We start from the raw sequence: 15,669 nt of genomic DNA on the forward strand, positions 1-15,669 counted from the left end.
TTGAATCAGCCTCTGGTCTCCAATGTCAATAATTACAGTTAGGAGGCATCTTCATAAACTGAAAATTTACGGCAAAACAGCAATTCCCAAGTCACTTGTCACACCTGTTTGATGCCAACCGTCGTCTACAGTGATGCCATAAACATAAAACCTGGTCTGTTTATAAGTGTGTAGGGTTTATATTTATTTTAACTAACATTTATTTTAAGTTTAAACTATCTTTCCTGTCAAGCCTTACTTTCCCCTGGAACTGCCAATGCCAGAATATGTAAATTTGAGTAGAACGCGCAAGGATTCAAATTATCAGCGGAAGTATTCTGATTTAAATAGAAGGAAACGAGTTCGGTGTGATATTCTTACTTAGCGAGCGCGGAGGTAGTTAGCGAGAATTTGAAGGACCCCGCGTTTCGGCCTATGTGCTTGGCGGGAAGTAGTGTTAATCGTTCCAGTGAGCTTCAAGTCTGCTGAATTAGCAGCGGTATTGTAAAACGCGGTGAGTTAGTTATTTTAGAGAACCTCGTAGTTAGAATCTTGTCTTTAGTTTCTTTTCAGGTTATTATTTTTATTTGACTGCCGAGTTGGCACCGTCTGTAAGCGTCAAGAGAACGCAATTGTAATTTATTACGTTGAATAAAAAGGGACTTAAACCCTTCACAAGGCTCTATCTTTTATACAAGTTTTCACAGTCACCTCTTGGTTGCGTGCAAGTTGGAGGCGCGCAACGTTATATTGGCGCCCGAACAATTATCGAACTGAAATGGCCGAAAATTGGATGGAAGCCGCTGGACAACACCAAGAAATGACAACTCAGTTAGAAGGATTTGGATACCTGGTCCAGACTTTGAGAGCATCAATCAAGCCAAACGTCCATTTCGACGGAAAAAATTCGGTGGCGGTATTTTTAGGTCTAGAAAACCACTTTCAGCTCTACCCTGTGCCTGAAAGACAAAAAGTTGCCATCGCCACATCAGCACTAAGAGGACAGGCCGCGCTATGGTGGAAAAACATAGGCAAATTTCTATTAGGGGAATTTGGAAGCCCGACATATATATTTGAAAATTTCAAAAAATCGTTAGTAAAGGCCTTCCCCATAGTGAAAGATCGCGCACGGCTGGAAGCCGAGCTATATAGTTTCTATCAACGGGAAACAGCAGAATTGACGGACTTTATTCTACGAAAAATCAAGCTAACGGATATGCTGTATGGAAAGAAACCCGATGCGGAGATTATTGAAATAATATTACCAAGATTGTTACCCGCTGTTCAAGACTACTTTGAAATTAGAAACCCAACCACATTGCAGGAACTTTTCGAATTGGCGGTGAAGTTTCAAAATCGCAGAATAGCGGAAAAAGCGAGAGGGGAAACATATTCTCAAAGTACCCGAAGGAAGGAGGAAACCAGAAATGGAAATCGCTCTTATGGGGGAAAGAACTATCAAGCTAACGCATCGAAACTCGAAGGTCAAGGCCCAAAAAGAAAATTTGAAAATAAACATCCGCGTACCCAGAGGACACAGATTGAAAGGAAAGCTTTAAACGAGTAGAGGGGCCTGTGAATGGGAGGGTCCAGACCCCGGAAGTTTTAAAAAAACCCTCAAATAGATATTTAAACACGGTCATCGTAAAAAACTCACAGCTACCAATTATACAAGTCCTGGTTGGCGATGTACCAGTAGAAGCCCTCATCGATACAGGAGCAGAAGGAAATTTTATGAGTGAAAATTTCTTCAAAAAGAATTTTTATAGGATACGACTATTTAAAACCAGAAATACGGAAATTATAGCGGCGCAAGGAAAAACATGTCACTGCATCGGGAAATTATCATTAAACTTACAGGTAAAAGAGGAAAATCTCAAAGTATTAATTTTTGTGGTGAAAGACCTGCAACACTCTCTTATTTTAGGTATGGACTTTTTAAGGGCCGCGAGGGCCAAATTAAATTTTCAAGATAGTTCCGTGGTGTTGGAGATGGACCAGAGGGTGGTGGAACCTGTGGAGACACCTGAATTGGACCTTAGCCATCTGAATGACCATGAAAGTAAAGCAATACAGCAAGTGGTGAGTAATTTTTCTCATTTGTTTTCAGAAAAACCAGGAAACTGCCAAATAATAACTCACAAGATTCAATTAAATGCCGAAAAACCTTGTAGGACTAAACCGTATCGTTATGATAAACAAAAAGACCTAATCATCGAAGAACATATTCAGGAGATGTTAAAGAATAAAATAATAACGCCCATAAATAGTGAGTACGCGAGTCCAGTCGTACTATGTAGGAAAAAGAACGAGTTTCCTCCTTCGGATAAAAGGGCCTGGAGGTTTGCTATTGATTACAGAAAACTAAATAGTATTACCAAATTTCCAGTTTACCCTTTGCCGGTTATAGACGAGATCATTAGACAGATCAAATCGACAAGATATATGTCTACTTTGGACTTAACGTCTGGCTACTATCAAATAGCTATGAGACCCGAAGATATACATAAAACCGCGTTTATAACAACATCGGGCACTTATGCATTTTTACGCATGCCCTTTGGGTTGTGTGGGGCCCCATCAACATTCCAGAGAGCTATGGACATTGTTCTAAAGCCTGTCCTAGGAAAATCAACGTTAATTTATCTAGATGATATAATTATAACGAGCAGTACGTTGGAACAACACATTAATGACCTCGAACAAGTTTTTTAATTATTAAAAGAGGCCGGTCTTACAATTAACGCCTCAAAATGCAAGTTCGCAACTAAAGAACTTAAATATCTCGGTTATAAAATTTCGCAAAAGGGTATAGAAACGCAAGATTCAAAAATAAAAGCTATTAAGAATTTCCCACCGCCCAACACCGCCAAGAAACTTTCTTCGTTCCTTGGGTTATGTTCTTACTATCGATCTTTCATAAAAGATTTCGCTAATATTATTGAACCACTCTTAGTAATCAAAAGAAAAAGGACTAAATTTACGTGGACAGCGGAAGCTAACACAGCTTTTGAAAGATTAAAAGAAGCGCTTATTAATGCCCCTGTTTTAAAATTCCCTGAGGGGGACGAAAACCTGGAAATTGCAGCAGATGCGTCAGACTATGCGGTGGGTGCGGTTCTTATGCAAAATAACCATCCGCTGGCATTTTTTAGTAAAACATTGAATCAGACACAAAGGAATTATACAGCTACAGAAAGAGAAACATTAGCCGTATTAATGGCTGTACACAAATTTCGAGTTTATTTCGGCAAATCGCCAGTAACAGTCTTTTCGGATCATGCGGCTGTTGGTAGACTTTACTCGGGGAAAAACCTAACGCCCAGGTTAATAAGATGGGCTTTAAAACTCCAAGAATATAATATCACAATAAAATATAAACCGGGTAAGGAAAACAATGTAGCTGACGCACTTTCTCGTATAAAACTGGACGATGAAGGAAATGAACTTAAATGCGCTGTGTTGACTTCAAAAATTTTAGATTCTAGAGATACGGTTATTACTGAACTGAAAGCTGATCCTGAATTTGGAAATATCTATGCTTATTTGAAAGACCCCGAAAGCTTTGAGCACACAGATATCGATGCGATAAGAAATAGAGCAAAAAAGTATGAAATAATAGATAATTTATTATTCTATACGAAAACAACAAACGAAAATCTTGAGTATAAGCCAGTCATCCCAGCCTCGCTTCGATTAAGCATTTTGAAGGAGTTGCACGAAGAAAAAACAGCGGGCCACCTCGCGGTCAGAAAGACTATAAAAAGGGTACGCGAGGCGGTATATTTCCCGCAATTATACAAAATAGTAACGGCGTATGTCAGGTCCTGCAATCAATGTCAATTAATAAATGATATTAATTACAGCCCGGCCGGGTACTTAAATAGCATTCGCGCTACATTTCCGAATGAAATTTTAGGCATAGATCTTCTTGGTCCCTTCCCCCAGAGCGAGTTAAATAAAAATCGTTTTCTTTTAGTAATAGTAGATCATTTTTCAAAATGGATAGAAATTGTTCCACTTAAACGCGCGTCAGCCAAAACAGTCGCAGATGCATTCTTACACAGATACATTTTCAAATACGGTGCACCGATAAAAGTCATTAGCGATAACGGAAAACAATTCATTAGTCAAATATTTGAAAACATATGCAATGGACTTGGCATACGCCATATCAAAATGGTTCCGTATAGACCACAGGCTAACATAGCAGAAAGAGTTAATAAAAACATAGTAAAAATAATTCGCAGTTACGTGAGCACACATCACAAGCGCTGGGATGGCTACATAAATGAATTAGCTTATGCTTTAAGAACGGCACATCATGATACTACGGGAAAAACTCCAGCAGAATTATTTTTAGGCAGAAAGTTAATTACGCCTTTAGATAAATTATTCTTTGTGCAACAAAGAGAGCAGGAGTTTAAACAAAAAGATGTGCAAAAGTTGATTGATCAGGCGCTTAAAACCTCGGATACGGCAAGAAATAGGCAGAAACTATATTACGATAGAAAACGCCGTGAAGCAGATTTTAAAGTTGGGGATAAAGTATTGAAGCGGAAATTTTCTTTATCAAGTGCCCCGGACAATTTTATGGCAAAGCTAGCTCCAAAGTTTGAAGGCCCCTATGTAATTCAGGAAATCAAAGGAGTAGTCTTATATCTTAAGAACGAGAGAGGGGAAATCTGTAAAGCAAGTCCCGACCAGGTGAAAAAATACTATAATCCAAATGATTTTGAAATCCTTAAAAGTTTCTTGCAGGACTCAAGTCTAAACGAAGTAGAAGAATCAGAGACTACAACAACTATTCCACCACCCAAGAAACAGAGAACTGAAGAGAGACCTAGCACTTCTACAACCCCGACGTCGGTATCAAAAAGAAAAAATAATTTTCAAACTCCAGCGTTTAAGAAAAACAAAAATACAGATGCACCGGGTAAAGAAACCGTGGTAAAGAGAAAAACACCACCTACAAAGGATAGCAGGAGAAATTACACATCAAGGAGAACGCGCACACGGCCACAGAGTCAGGTGCCAGCAAGGCCGCCGTTCCGGAAACTGAAACGCCAACAGGAGGCACAAAAATACGAGGAACAGAAGAAATTCAAGAAGGACTCCAGACCGGAGGACGTCAAGACCAGCCGTCCCAGGCAGAAACGGAAAGGCCAACAACCAGACGATTACTCCGTCAAGAGGCCAGCATGTAGAGGACGCAAAAGGAAAAGCAACGTGGACGACACTCGGAGATCAATAAGGAGAAGATTGACATCCATGAAACCTCTAACTTGGGATCAATTTTGCCAAAAACGGATGACGGAGTTTCAAGCATCGAAAACTCAAAGATAAGTTAAAACCTTCTATAATTTTTTTTCTCTTTTGTTCCGAAATGTTATGCATAAATACGAAGTTCTATGTTTTGACGAAAGTCAATATGTCTCGGTTGAGACTTAGTTTTGTTTTACTTTATTTAGCTAAGGCAAAAGTATTATTTTAAGTGTAAAAGCTAAAAACAAGCAGTTTCTGTTGGTCGAAAGACTAATTCTGTTATGTTAAAGCCAAAATTTGGCCGAAGATAAAAATAACTTCGTATTCTTGTACTAATAAGAATTTTAGTTTCAGTGCCGCCAGCTTGGCGAAGAATGAGTAAAGTAAAAATTTATTTTCTCTTATTCATTTTATGGTAAATTGTAAAAATCATATGTATTAAAATTTTGTAAATGTACGTAAATACTTGAATGGTATGTAAAAGTAGAATTTAGTCTAGAAGCATAAAATTGTAGATGCTAAAAGTGAATGCTTAAAAGCAATGAAGTCAAAATTTAAGTATTAAACTGTAAAGTCATGCTTTAGAGCGAAAGCCTGCATGTTTAAAGATGAATGAGGGGGAAGTTAGAATGAATGTGTTTTGTAGGGTTCTCCACCTACATTTGAATTTTTAAGAATATTAAAGTAGCTCATTGAGTTGTAGAATGTCGAGTAAGGTGTGTCTATTTGGTCGTTGAATTCTAACAAATCATGGTGGTTAGGGGAAGTGTTGTAAGACTAAAACACGAATATTCCCGTTTGACACCACACACGGTGGAGAGCCAGGGTAAAGTTAAATTAATGCTTGAAAAATTGAATGAATGTGAAGTAAGCAATAACTAAAAAAAACGAATCGTTTAAAAACAAAAATTTATTGTGTCAAGAAAGTGTAAATTATAATGTATTTAGAAAGATACTGATACTTATTCCTTCCAGATGCTGGAAGGAAAGACCAAGATTGATTGATGAAGTCCAGGAAAAGTTGCTGTAAGAAGAAAGTTATAACGAGCAACAGAATTTTAGTATATAATTGTTACATAAGATTTTTTTTTGTGTAAACGAGGTTCTCGCCAGTTAGTTCAGAATTAGAGAAACTTACAACAGGTCGTTTGTAGGACCTGCTTCCAAGTTTTCCAAATTCTGGCAGCGGCAAATGTAGGGTTTATATTTATTTTAACTAACATTTATTTTAAGTTTAAACTATCTTTCCTGTCAAGCCTTACTTTCCCCTTGAACTGCCAATGCCAGAATATGTAAATTTGAGTAGAACGCGCAAGGATTCAAATTATCAGCGGAAGTATTCTGATTTAAATAGAAGGAAACAAGTTCGGTGTGAGAGATTTCTTACTTAGCGAGCGCGGAGGTAGTTAGCGAGAATTTGAAGGACCCCGCGTTTCGGCCTATGTGCTTGGCGGGAAGTAGTGTTAATCGTTCCAGTGAGCTTCAAGTCTGCTGAATTAGCAGCGGTATTGTAAAACGCGGTGAGTTAGTTATTTTAGAGAACCTCGTAGTTAGAATTTTGTCTTTAGTTTCTTTTCAGGTTATTATTTTTATTTGACTGCCGAGTTGGCAGGGTCTGTAAGCGTCAAGAGAACGCAATTGTAATTTATTACGTTGAATAAAAAGGGACTTAAACCCTTCACAAGGCTCTATCTTTTATACAAGTTTTCACAGTCACCTCTTGGTTGCGTGCAAGTTGGAGGCGCGCAACGTTATAAGTGGAAGACATTTATATGGTCATAACCATCTTTCACACTTTTCCCTACGTGCACGGAAACCTGCACAAGCGTATGATCGTGAATGTGTCCTTCCAACTGCCAAGCATGGAGGTGGATCCGCCATGGTATGGTTTAATTTATTTGATTACGGCACAATACTTGAGGGCTATCAGCTTAAAGCGATGGATGCCTTCGTTAAGGACTGTCTAAAGGAAACTGTTTCGTATACATGTTATACATAGGGAAGACCCCGAAAACGACCATGGCCGTTCACCAGGATTGTAACCTGCACTTAACTACCAGCGTTCAGCGACTTTACCGCTCGGCCGCTGCTTAGACCTGCTTAGCTTAGATCACCCGACTGAATGAGTGTGTTTGCTATTGCTCGACCTAGAAAATGGGAGTAAATTTGTGTTTGTTATTTTGAACTTCATACACAAGTTGAAGGCACAATAAGTCTTAGTTGTCATTATTTTCTATTGCAATCGATCAATGACTGACATTGTATTAAAGACGATACGTAAATTCGTTTTTCAGACTAGAAAATTAGATTTGTTTTTGTCTGAACGGATTTTACCTTATACAGGAAGTCAACGTTTGCATAATTATAAAGCCATTTCATAATTAGACACAATATATGTACCTTAATAACATAACAATTTAAAAAATTAATTGCATTCATACTATAAAATTATCACCAAATTCTTTGACAAAATTCTTAATTGTCTTCAAAGACAATAAGAATTTAGTGAGATATTTTAAATGAACAGTATATGAAACATCTTATTATTTTTCCTGAAACTAAGTTATTTCAATAACCTTCATAAATAATCTGATGCTCTTGAAATGTAAACTGGTTAGTCGGAACTCTTAACCAGACGTTTGAAACATTGCATCTTAATCATTAATTTACATTTTACTATTATTTAATAATTTTTATAATCTTTAAATTAAAATAATAAATTTGTTACCAAGAAAACTTGCTAAATTTTAATAGTGCTTTTATTTTGGTTGAAATGATCTATCATTTTGATGTACTAATATTGATAATTGCGCAGATATATTTCTAGATACTTTAATTAAATTAGTGCTTACCTTCTTTATCCTCATAGATAAGAGTGAAATTCTGCCATCCCAAAGTTTTAATCATCGCAACATAAGACTCACTGAGGACTTCAGAGCTTGGGTAAAGGTTGATGGATAAATCGTCCCTCGAATATTTGTAGTCCCATCTCATCTCAATGTGAGGCACTTCCACTTCATCACAGATAGATCTGACGTGGAGACTAGTTAAGTGATCTTGTGGTCCGAAAATAGCAGCCACACCTTTCTGGAGTAGTCTACACACTGAAATTGAAGCAATTAGTTAATCTCAAGGGCCTAATAATTATTAAATAAATTAATATTAGAAGGAAGACTAAGATCTGTGTTTAACTACTGCAATTAGTGCTTCTCATTTTGATGATAAAATAAAACTATTATTTTTACTTCCTCATACGAAGTAAAGGAAGTATTTTAAATTATTCGGGTATCATATTTCAACGAAAATATCCATTTCATCTGCTCTCGAAATCATACGGAAGATGTTTTTGCGGGAAATCTGTAGGTACGAACAAAATAAAGCACTGTTTTGCCAGAAAGGATTGTAAAATGGATTTAAATTGAATTCAGAAGAGATATTTTCTCGATGACTGTACGTATGTACGTATGTATCTTGCATAACTCAAGAACAGTAGCCATAGAACGTTGAAATTTGTATGTGGGACTGCTATAACATGTACTTGTGCACCTCACATTTTCGTTGCAGTCGACTGCACCAGTAGTATATAAATATATATGTATATTCTCACTCTGTTACCTGCTTCTGTAAGGTTAGTTTTTTATTCTTACATGCTGGTAAATTGTGCATATTTTGCTTTAAAAGTGATTGAATTATGTCTTTTCTATGTCCCTATTAAGGTTTTTATTCCTTTAGTTAATCCGCATGCAATTGTAGAATTTTCAGCAACTGAAAGTTTAAGTGGCGAGTTAAGCCTTACAAACGGCCATTTGTTTACATCTGAAACTCAGAATCGTGAATTAAGTTAGTTTCTGCACGTTCAATGTCTTTGTGCCGAAAGGGACCAAAAGTAAACTTTCAGTTCTAGAACCCAAAACTCTGTCTTTTTGCCCGATGGCCAAATTCCTAGTTTTTGCGTAGAAACTGTAATTTTAATTGTGAAAATTGTTTTTTAACTGTTTTAACTGTATTTAGTGTTTTTATTAGTCCAAAGGGCTTTGGCCCTCAAGGACTATTGTTTTCGTTTTGCGATTTTGCGTTGGTTCACTATAAATGTCCGTGTCACTTTTCAAACTGTTGCCGCCAAATCTTAAGAGTCCTGCATTATATTTGAAGAAATTAAATAATGAAAAGTCTGAATAAATGTATGTATATTTCTCGCATTGTGATAAAACAACGGTACATAGAGCCATCGAGTTTTGATTGACGTAATCCTACTGCGAATATGGGCATGTGGAAGCCCAAATTTGAAATTTGGAATTTGTTTTGTTATCAATTTCATACTTTGTAAATCTTTAACAAATTTTTGATTAACAAAGTCAAGGATTTCAAAGCGAGCCATGGCAGCGTTGTAGAGAAAAAATTATTTTATCTCCAGCGAGTGAGACTGTTTATCAGAAATTCCAAAGGATATGCTCAATTTAAAACTATTTTGAGATATTGCTCTTGAACGGAATTTTATGGTTTAAGTGCGAAGAACGTGATATTTAAGAAATAAAGGTCACAGACAAAATGTTAAAAAATGCCCCTTTGGACGTAATTTAAAATCTGAAACCTTTCAGATTTTTTTATTTTACAAATTTCAATGAAGATGTTGTGAATTTTTATGTACTTTTGCTCTTCTGCGACGTAAGAACTCAATTAATTGAATGAGAAATATATCTCTAAAAAATTCCAGGAAATAGATCTAAACGAAATGCAACAAAAATGGGCGAACCAAGGATGACGTGTGGTGTCCACGTGTCTATAAGGCGTAATTAAAATAAACTAAACCAAACTGTCGCTTATAAAACAGAGATTAACAAAAGACTTGCCAGAATATCCTTATTCGTGCCTGTCAAAATTTTCATAATTCATCCGTTTAACATATTGTGGACCGTAGCTATCGTTCAGGTGTATAAAGTTTCAACAAAATGGGTTTGAGCGATTCTACTAACCCGATCCCTGTACTTGTTAAATATTTCTTTCTATAAATTATTTGTTCTCTCTGGACTTCAAAGGGGAAGAAATTCCTTACTTAAGATTGACAAAGAGAATCCTCTTGAGGCATTGTAAATGAGTAGGGGTTCGTTCTCGAATACCAGCTAATAAAAATAGAAGGGCATACCCTTAGACAACCCATCTTTTAAAGTTTCCATATTCAAAATTTTCCCTTTGGGATAGATGCATAACGTTAACAGATAGTTCTAAAAAAAAGGAACACAATGCTTCTTAATATTACCGTACATTATCAGTGTTTGAAGTGAAACGAAATGATTAATGCACGCTGAAGAAAAGCAAAGAAAGCATTTGGTTATGCGTGCAATCAAGAAATGGCAGATCAACGACACAGACAAAGGACAATCTTTTTTATGGCTAGAAACTTGATTTTTTTTTAATTTGAAGAAATAAATCACTGAAAGAAGCATTTTTTAAATATGATGTGCTCTAGATTGTAACATGTCAAAAATGCATAGCGAAAAGAATTAAGTCTAAAAGAAATAGTTAAATTCTTAAAATATTATAATCTTCTTGGAAATTCCAGCCAGAGGAAAAACTACACTGAAATTGGGAGTTTCGCAAACAGCACTGTGGATTTTTATTAAAATAGGAATCATAATAAATGAAGAACAATGAAAAATGCAAATATTTCATGGAAGGGCATAAAAAAAAGGTAGAAAATCGGTAAAAATGAAAATTGCTTTTCTAGAATGGCTTACAGTTATAAAACTAAAATATTTTATATTTCTAGAGCCTTTTATATAAATTCGTTAAATGCTAGGAGAGAATTTTGTATCAACTGACAGATGGCCCATAAGTTGGAGAAAGAAACATTGAACACTGGGGTTCATCAGAAACTGCGTTGGGAGAAGCAAGAGGTGCATCATCATCATGCAACTGTTAACTGAATAAAAGACATTTTACTTGAGTTGGTAAATGAATACAAGCCACGTGAAATTTATAATACACACAAAATTGGACTGCGTTACAGAACATTACCAGAACACACGTTAATATTTAAAAGTGAAACATAAACTAGTTTAAGAAGTTGAAGAAACAAATTACTGTGTTATTAATAGGCAATATGGACTAAAAAATTAAGACGACAGCACTGGCTATTGACAAAAACAGAAAACCTCGATGTTTTAAAGAAGTCAATGTATCTTTAAAATAACATAGAAACAAAAACTCATGGAGGGCAAGTAATATCTATTTTTAATGAATTTCATTTAAACTTTCTTGACAGACAGCAAACTGAAAAACTAAAAAATAATTTTACTGATTACATTATTGTTCAGCACACACACACCTGTCACCTCTTTCTGAAAAACATTAGTGGGGCTTCTTTCGAATGCAATTTCTACCATTCAGGTTTTAGGCTAGGGTATTATAAAAGATTTCAAATGTTATTACAGAAAAGATGTTCTGAAAATGATGAACAAAGCTAAATTTTGTGAAAATGCACTTCGAATGAAATAAGTAAGTTAATATCTCTGCTAGAGGCCATGCACATTATAGTGAATTCAGTGTTTAATTTCTTAAAATCTGCTGAAAACTGTTTACGAAAATGTTGCTTTAATGTGAAGGAAACCTTAGAGGAATTACAAGCTGTAGCTAATGTTTGAGAGATCAGAAAGGGAAGTTATGAAAAATTCATTTTTATATGTGTCATTCAAAAACGTATTGAGGCAAAGTGTATAATATCTGATTATGAATGTGTTAAAAGAATTACAGAAACTGACAATGAAAGTGAGGCAGAAGAAACCTTAATCAAATCTGTGTTATTAATAGGCAATAACACAGATTGGATTGATAATCTCAGTAATGTAAGTACGGTTGTAAATTTGAAAAGAGTTGTAAATTCTGAAAAGAAAACTCTTGAACTGAACGGTGCTGATTAAAAAACTACCAGGAGTTTTACAAAATTGAGAATACAACTGAAACAATTTGAACAATATGAAACAACTCAGATAGAATAGTTGCCTCTAAGAGATAAAACATGATCAAAAACGTAAATATAAAATTATGTTTGTAAAAAAATAATATCAAAATTGCGTAAATATTTTGGTAAAAATATATTTACGGGCTCCATAATTGACGATTTTTGGGGAAACATGGATACCGTTCTTTGACTTGTTATTTTGGCTTTTTGTAGCAGCGATTTTTGCGCCAAAAATCACCGCTACACTAGGCATTGCGCAGTCCCTTGACTTTGTCCACGAAATGATCCATGTCATGAATATTTAAGTCGAAGTGCCACTGACTTCAAGAGAAAGCCTTAGAGTTTCTGACTAGCGCGCGTTAGCCTTTTGACTACGTCGCTCTAAGTTGTTACTACGCTCAGGCTTTGATAGTTTCACCAGCTAATTCGATATTTAGGGGACGACTACTTAGAAATTTGATAACTTCGGCTATATCTCTTTAGTTAAGCATTAGTTAAATCTTATTTCTTATTATTTTGAGTTCAAGCCCAAGCTGTACGACTTAAGAAAGGAGCCAACTGTTCACTCTTATTTTGAGCAACAAAGGGCAATTAACCCTTCTCGAATTTATGTTTCTGTTACTGAACTAAAGGGGTTATTCTCTTAACTGTTCACTAGATTCCTCCACATTTAGTTGTTAGATAAGAGGGTAGAACCCCACAGTATGTGTAATAATCTTTAAAAATACACTCTGTTGAAATATGATGTGTCATTTATGTAATGCAAATCTGGAGTAGCTTACAATCTCATTTTAAAAAATCTTTGTCTTATTTAAAAATTTTCAAATTCCATAAAGGCAGGTATGTCTTCAGGCTGATAATTTTCACCGTAACATTGCATAGGTTTGCTGAAAATGCATGAGAAAATAAAAATCCATATTTTCATTTTTGGAATGCCCTATAATACATATAGTCTTGTATCCTACATGTTATATTAAAACTTAGCTAGATTACTAATTGCATTATTTGACAATGAAATTGGATTTTTAATCCGCCATAAAAAATTCTGGAATATTTAACACCATAAAAATAAAGTTGTAAAAATATTTTAGCTACGCTGTTGCGAGTTCTATACACAAACGTTTCTTAAAATGTAGAGTGCGACTCTAAAGCGAAATGTTGAGGTTGCAAAAATTAAATTCAGATATCGTATTTACATTACATTGATTGACATAAATAACATTAATCACCTGCCATATAAAGCTCAAAAGTAATTTGTTGGGCTATCGATTGACTCAAAACCCGAATTGAAGTTAGAACTGAATTTCCCATAATTTCTGATATAGCACTGGTTTCCTCACTTTCCGTACCTCATACTTATGCAAGTACTCTTTCAGTTTTAACGCTTATTAAATCCAAATGTTGTTCAACGCTGAAAACTACTAAAGATGCTTTATGTCCAGCAGTGTCAAATATTACATTTAATTTGTTATGCAATAAACATCAAACACGTCCGTCTTATTAAAAGCTTGCTTTTTCTTTCATTAATTTTTATATACTTGAAACAAATCCTAAAACTACTTCTTTTCATGTGTATATTTTTTATCAAAGAAATAAATTATTCATCGGAAAATATTTATATCTTTACCTGGGGTCACGAAACTATTTCGATGATAAAAAGGATCATGAATAAAAAAAAATTAAGAAGCACTGGTATACACGAACATCACAAAATAAACTGCACTTTATCTCAGTAAACAAGTGCCAAAAAGGAGAGAATGGACCTCGATTTCTTTTTTTAACGACGCCTTTTTTTTATCTTACTCGGTTAAAAATAAACTTGTCACCCGTCTCTCATACCCGCACTTCACAAAACATGCGCTTTCCGTTTTAGGATTATGAGGGATTTCATTTAATATGCGTCGGTCGAACTGTTTCTTGCTTTGTTTATTTAGTCATAATCCTGAAACTCTGCCCAAAGTTAATGTTGGCTGACAACTGTCTCCAGTGTTAGAATTTTCACGTTATTTTCGCTCATCAAAAGCATTGAGATACTACTGGAAATCTCTAGCATGATAACCTAATTTGAAATTTTAATGCTAGTTTTAATTAGCAAATTAATAATTAATAATAAATTGTAATAATAATTAATAAATAGTAATAAATAATTAGTAAATTGTTCGAATTATTACTAGTTAATATTATTAATATTTAGTACAAGTTAGTTAATTATTAGTTTACACTGTGTTACGGCTTTAAAAAACAATTATTATTAGTTTATGAAGTTAGAAGAGGGTTTAAATTATCCCCAATTCTAAAGAACAATCGCAATTCAGAAGTTCGCCCCATCACAGAGAAATAGTTATACTTAAATACAGGTCCAGATTTCAAACATATATTTCAGTATTTAATTAAAGAATCAGTTTAACTGATAATCACTAAGCAGCAAACGTGAATGCAATCACGAAATCATTTCTATATACTTATTACGTGCTTCGCTCTTAGGGAGGACACGTACGGAAAAGGTAGGGAAAGATGTCAGGAAAGGGAAGGAAAAGGAAAGGGAAGGGAAAGTCTTTTTAGGTGAAACTGGCTCGTATCCACGTTGCAAACAGAGAAATATGCGGAAACTCTTAAGGCTCGTTTCCACTACTGCGTACGAACGCGTTGCGTCAATTGAAGACACGCCTACGGCATCCGTACAAGCGTTTCCACTGCTGCGTATGCGTAAAATATTTTCATTTTGCGCCGCTAGGTGTCACTGTAATATTTTGGCGCAAGCAGTTCGCGAGTTACGACGCTGAACATCTGAATTTTTTCCGCTTAAGCGAGTATTGTTTGTTTTGGATTTGATATGGAATTTTAGATAAGTAAGGTTATAATGCATATTATGAACATCACGAATTCCATAGAAGCTGAAATAAATTTAAAAAAAAATTTTTGTGTTTCTAGAAGCCTTAAATATTATGAAATAATATATATATTATGAAAACTAAAATGTACTGTAGGTGAAAAAGTAAACAAATAAATAACATAAAATAAAAAAGTTAAAGGGATTAAAAAATAGTTGGTACTTTAAAAGTACAGAGCAACTGTAAGGAAAGGTTCACAATATTTAAGCAAAATTTGCTATGCTTGTATACCGCTGACTTCAGGGTCATAGCTGGATAATTTATTAGAAATCTCGTTTGTTTTAAAATGCACTATGGGCAGTTATATTTTATACATAATCCATAAAATATTATTTTTAATTTAAACATTTTTAATTCATATCTCTTTTTATACAAGAAGTTATAAAAATAAGATTTTTCTCTTTATATATACACACATTAGGTAAAGAAAATGGAAATATTTAATTAATTAATTCCTGCGCTTCTGCAGGAGAGGACTGAATTTAAAAGCAATTATTATAGTAATTTTTTGTTAAAAAAAATGTTTAGGGCATTAATACCGTCTCATGTTAATTGGAATGAAAGTTTAGAGTCGTA

General features: G+C 34.8%; 1 protein-coding gene across 3 annotated transcripts in view; it reads right to left on the reverse strand.

The window, feature by feature from the left end:
• LOC118187949 (glutamate receptor ionotropic, kainate 2-like) overlaps positions 1 to 15,669 on the reverse strand; it is a 100,351-nt gene that overhangs the window by 65,153 nt on the left and 19,529 nt on the right. For all 3 annotated transcript variants that reach the window (XM_035358254.2, XM_085815182.1, XM_035358253.2), the window contains exon 3: positions 8,097 to 8,348. In XM_035358254.2, the coding sequence (XP_035214145.1) occupies positions 8,097 to 8,348 (252 nt within the window). The remainder of the gene's footprint in view (positions 1 to 8,096; positions 8,349 to 15,669) is intronic.

The sequence above is a fragment of the Stegodyphus dumicola genome, chromosome 1 (assembly GCF_044657685.1).
Source record: "Stegodyphus dumicola isolate Sdum_Otavi_A_Nest chromosome 1, ASM4465768v1".
NCBI classification, from domain to species: Eukaryota; Metazoa; Arthropoda; class Arachnida; order Araneae; family Eresidae; genus Stegodyphus; species Stegodyphus dumicola.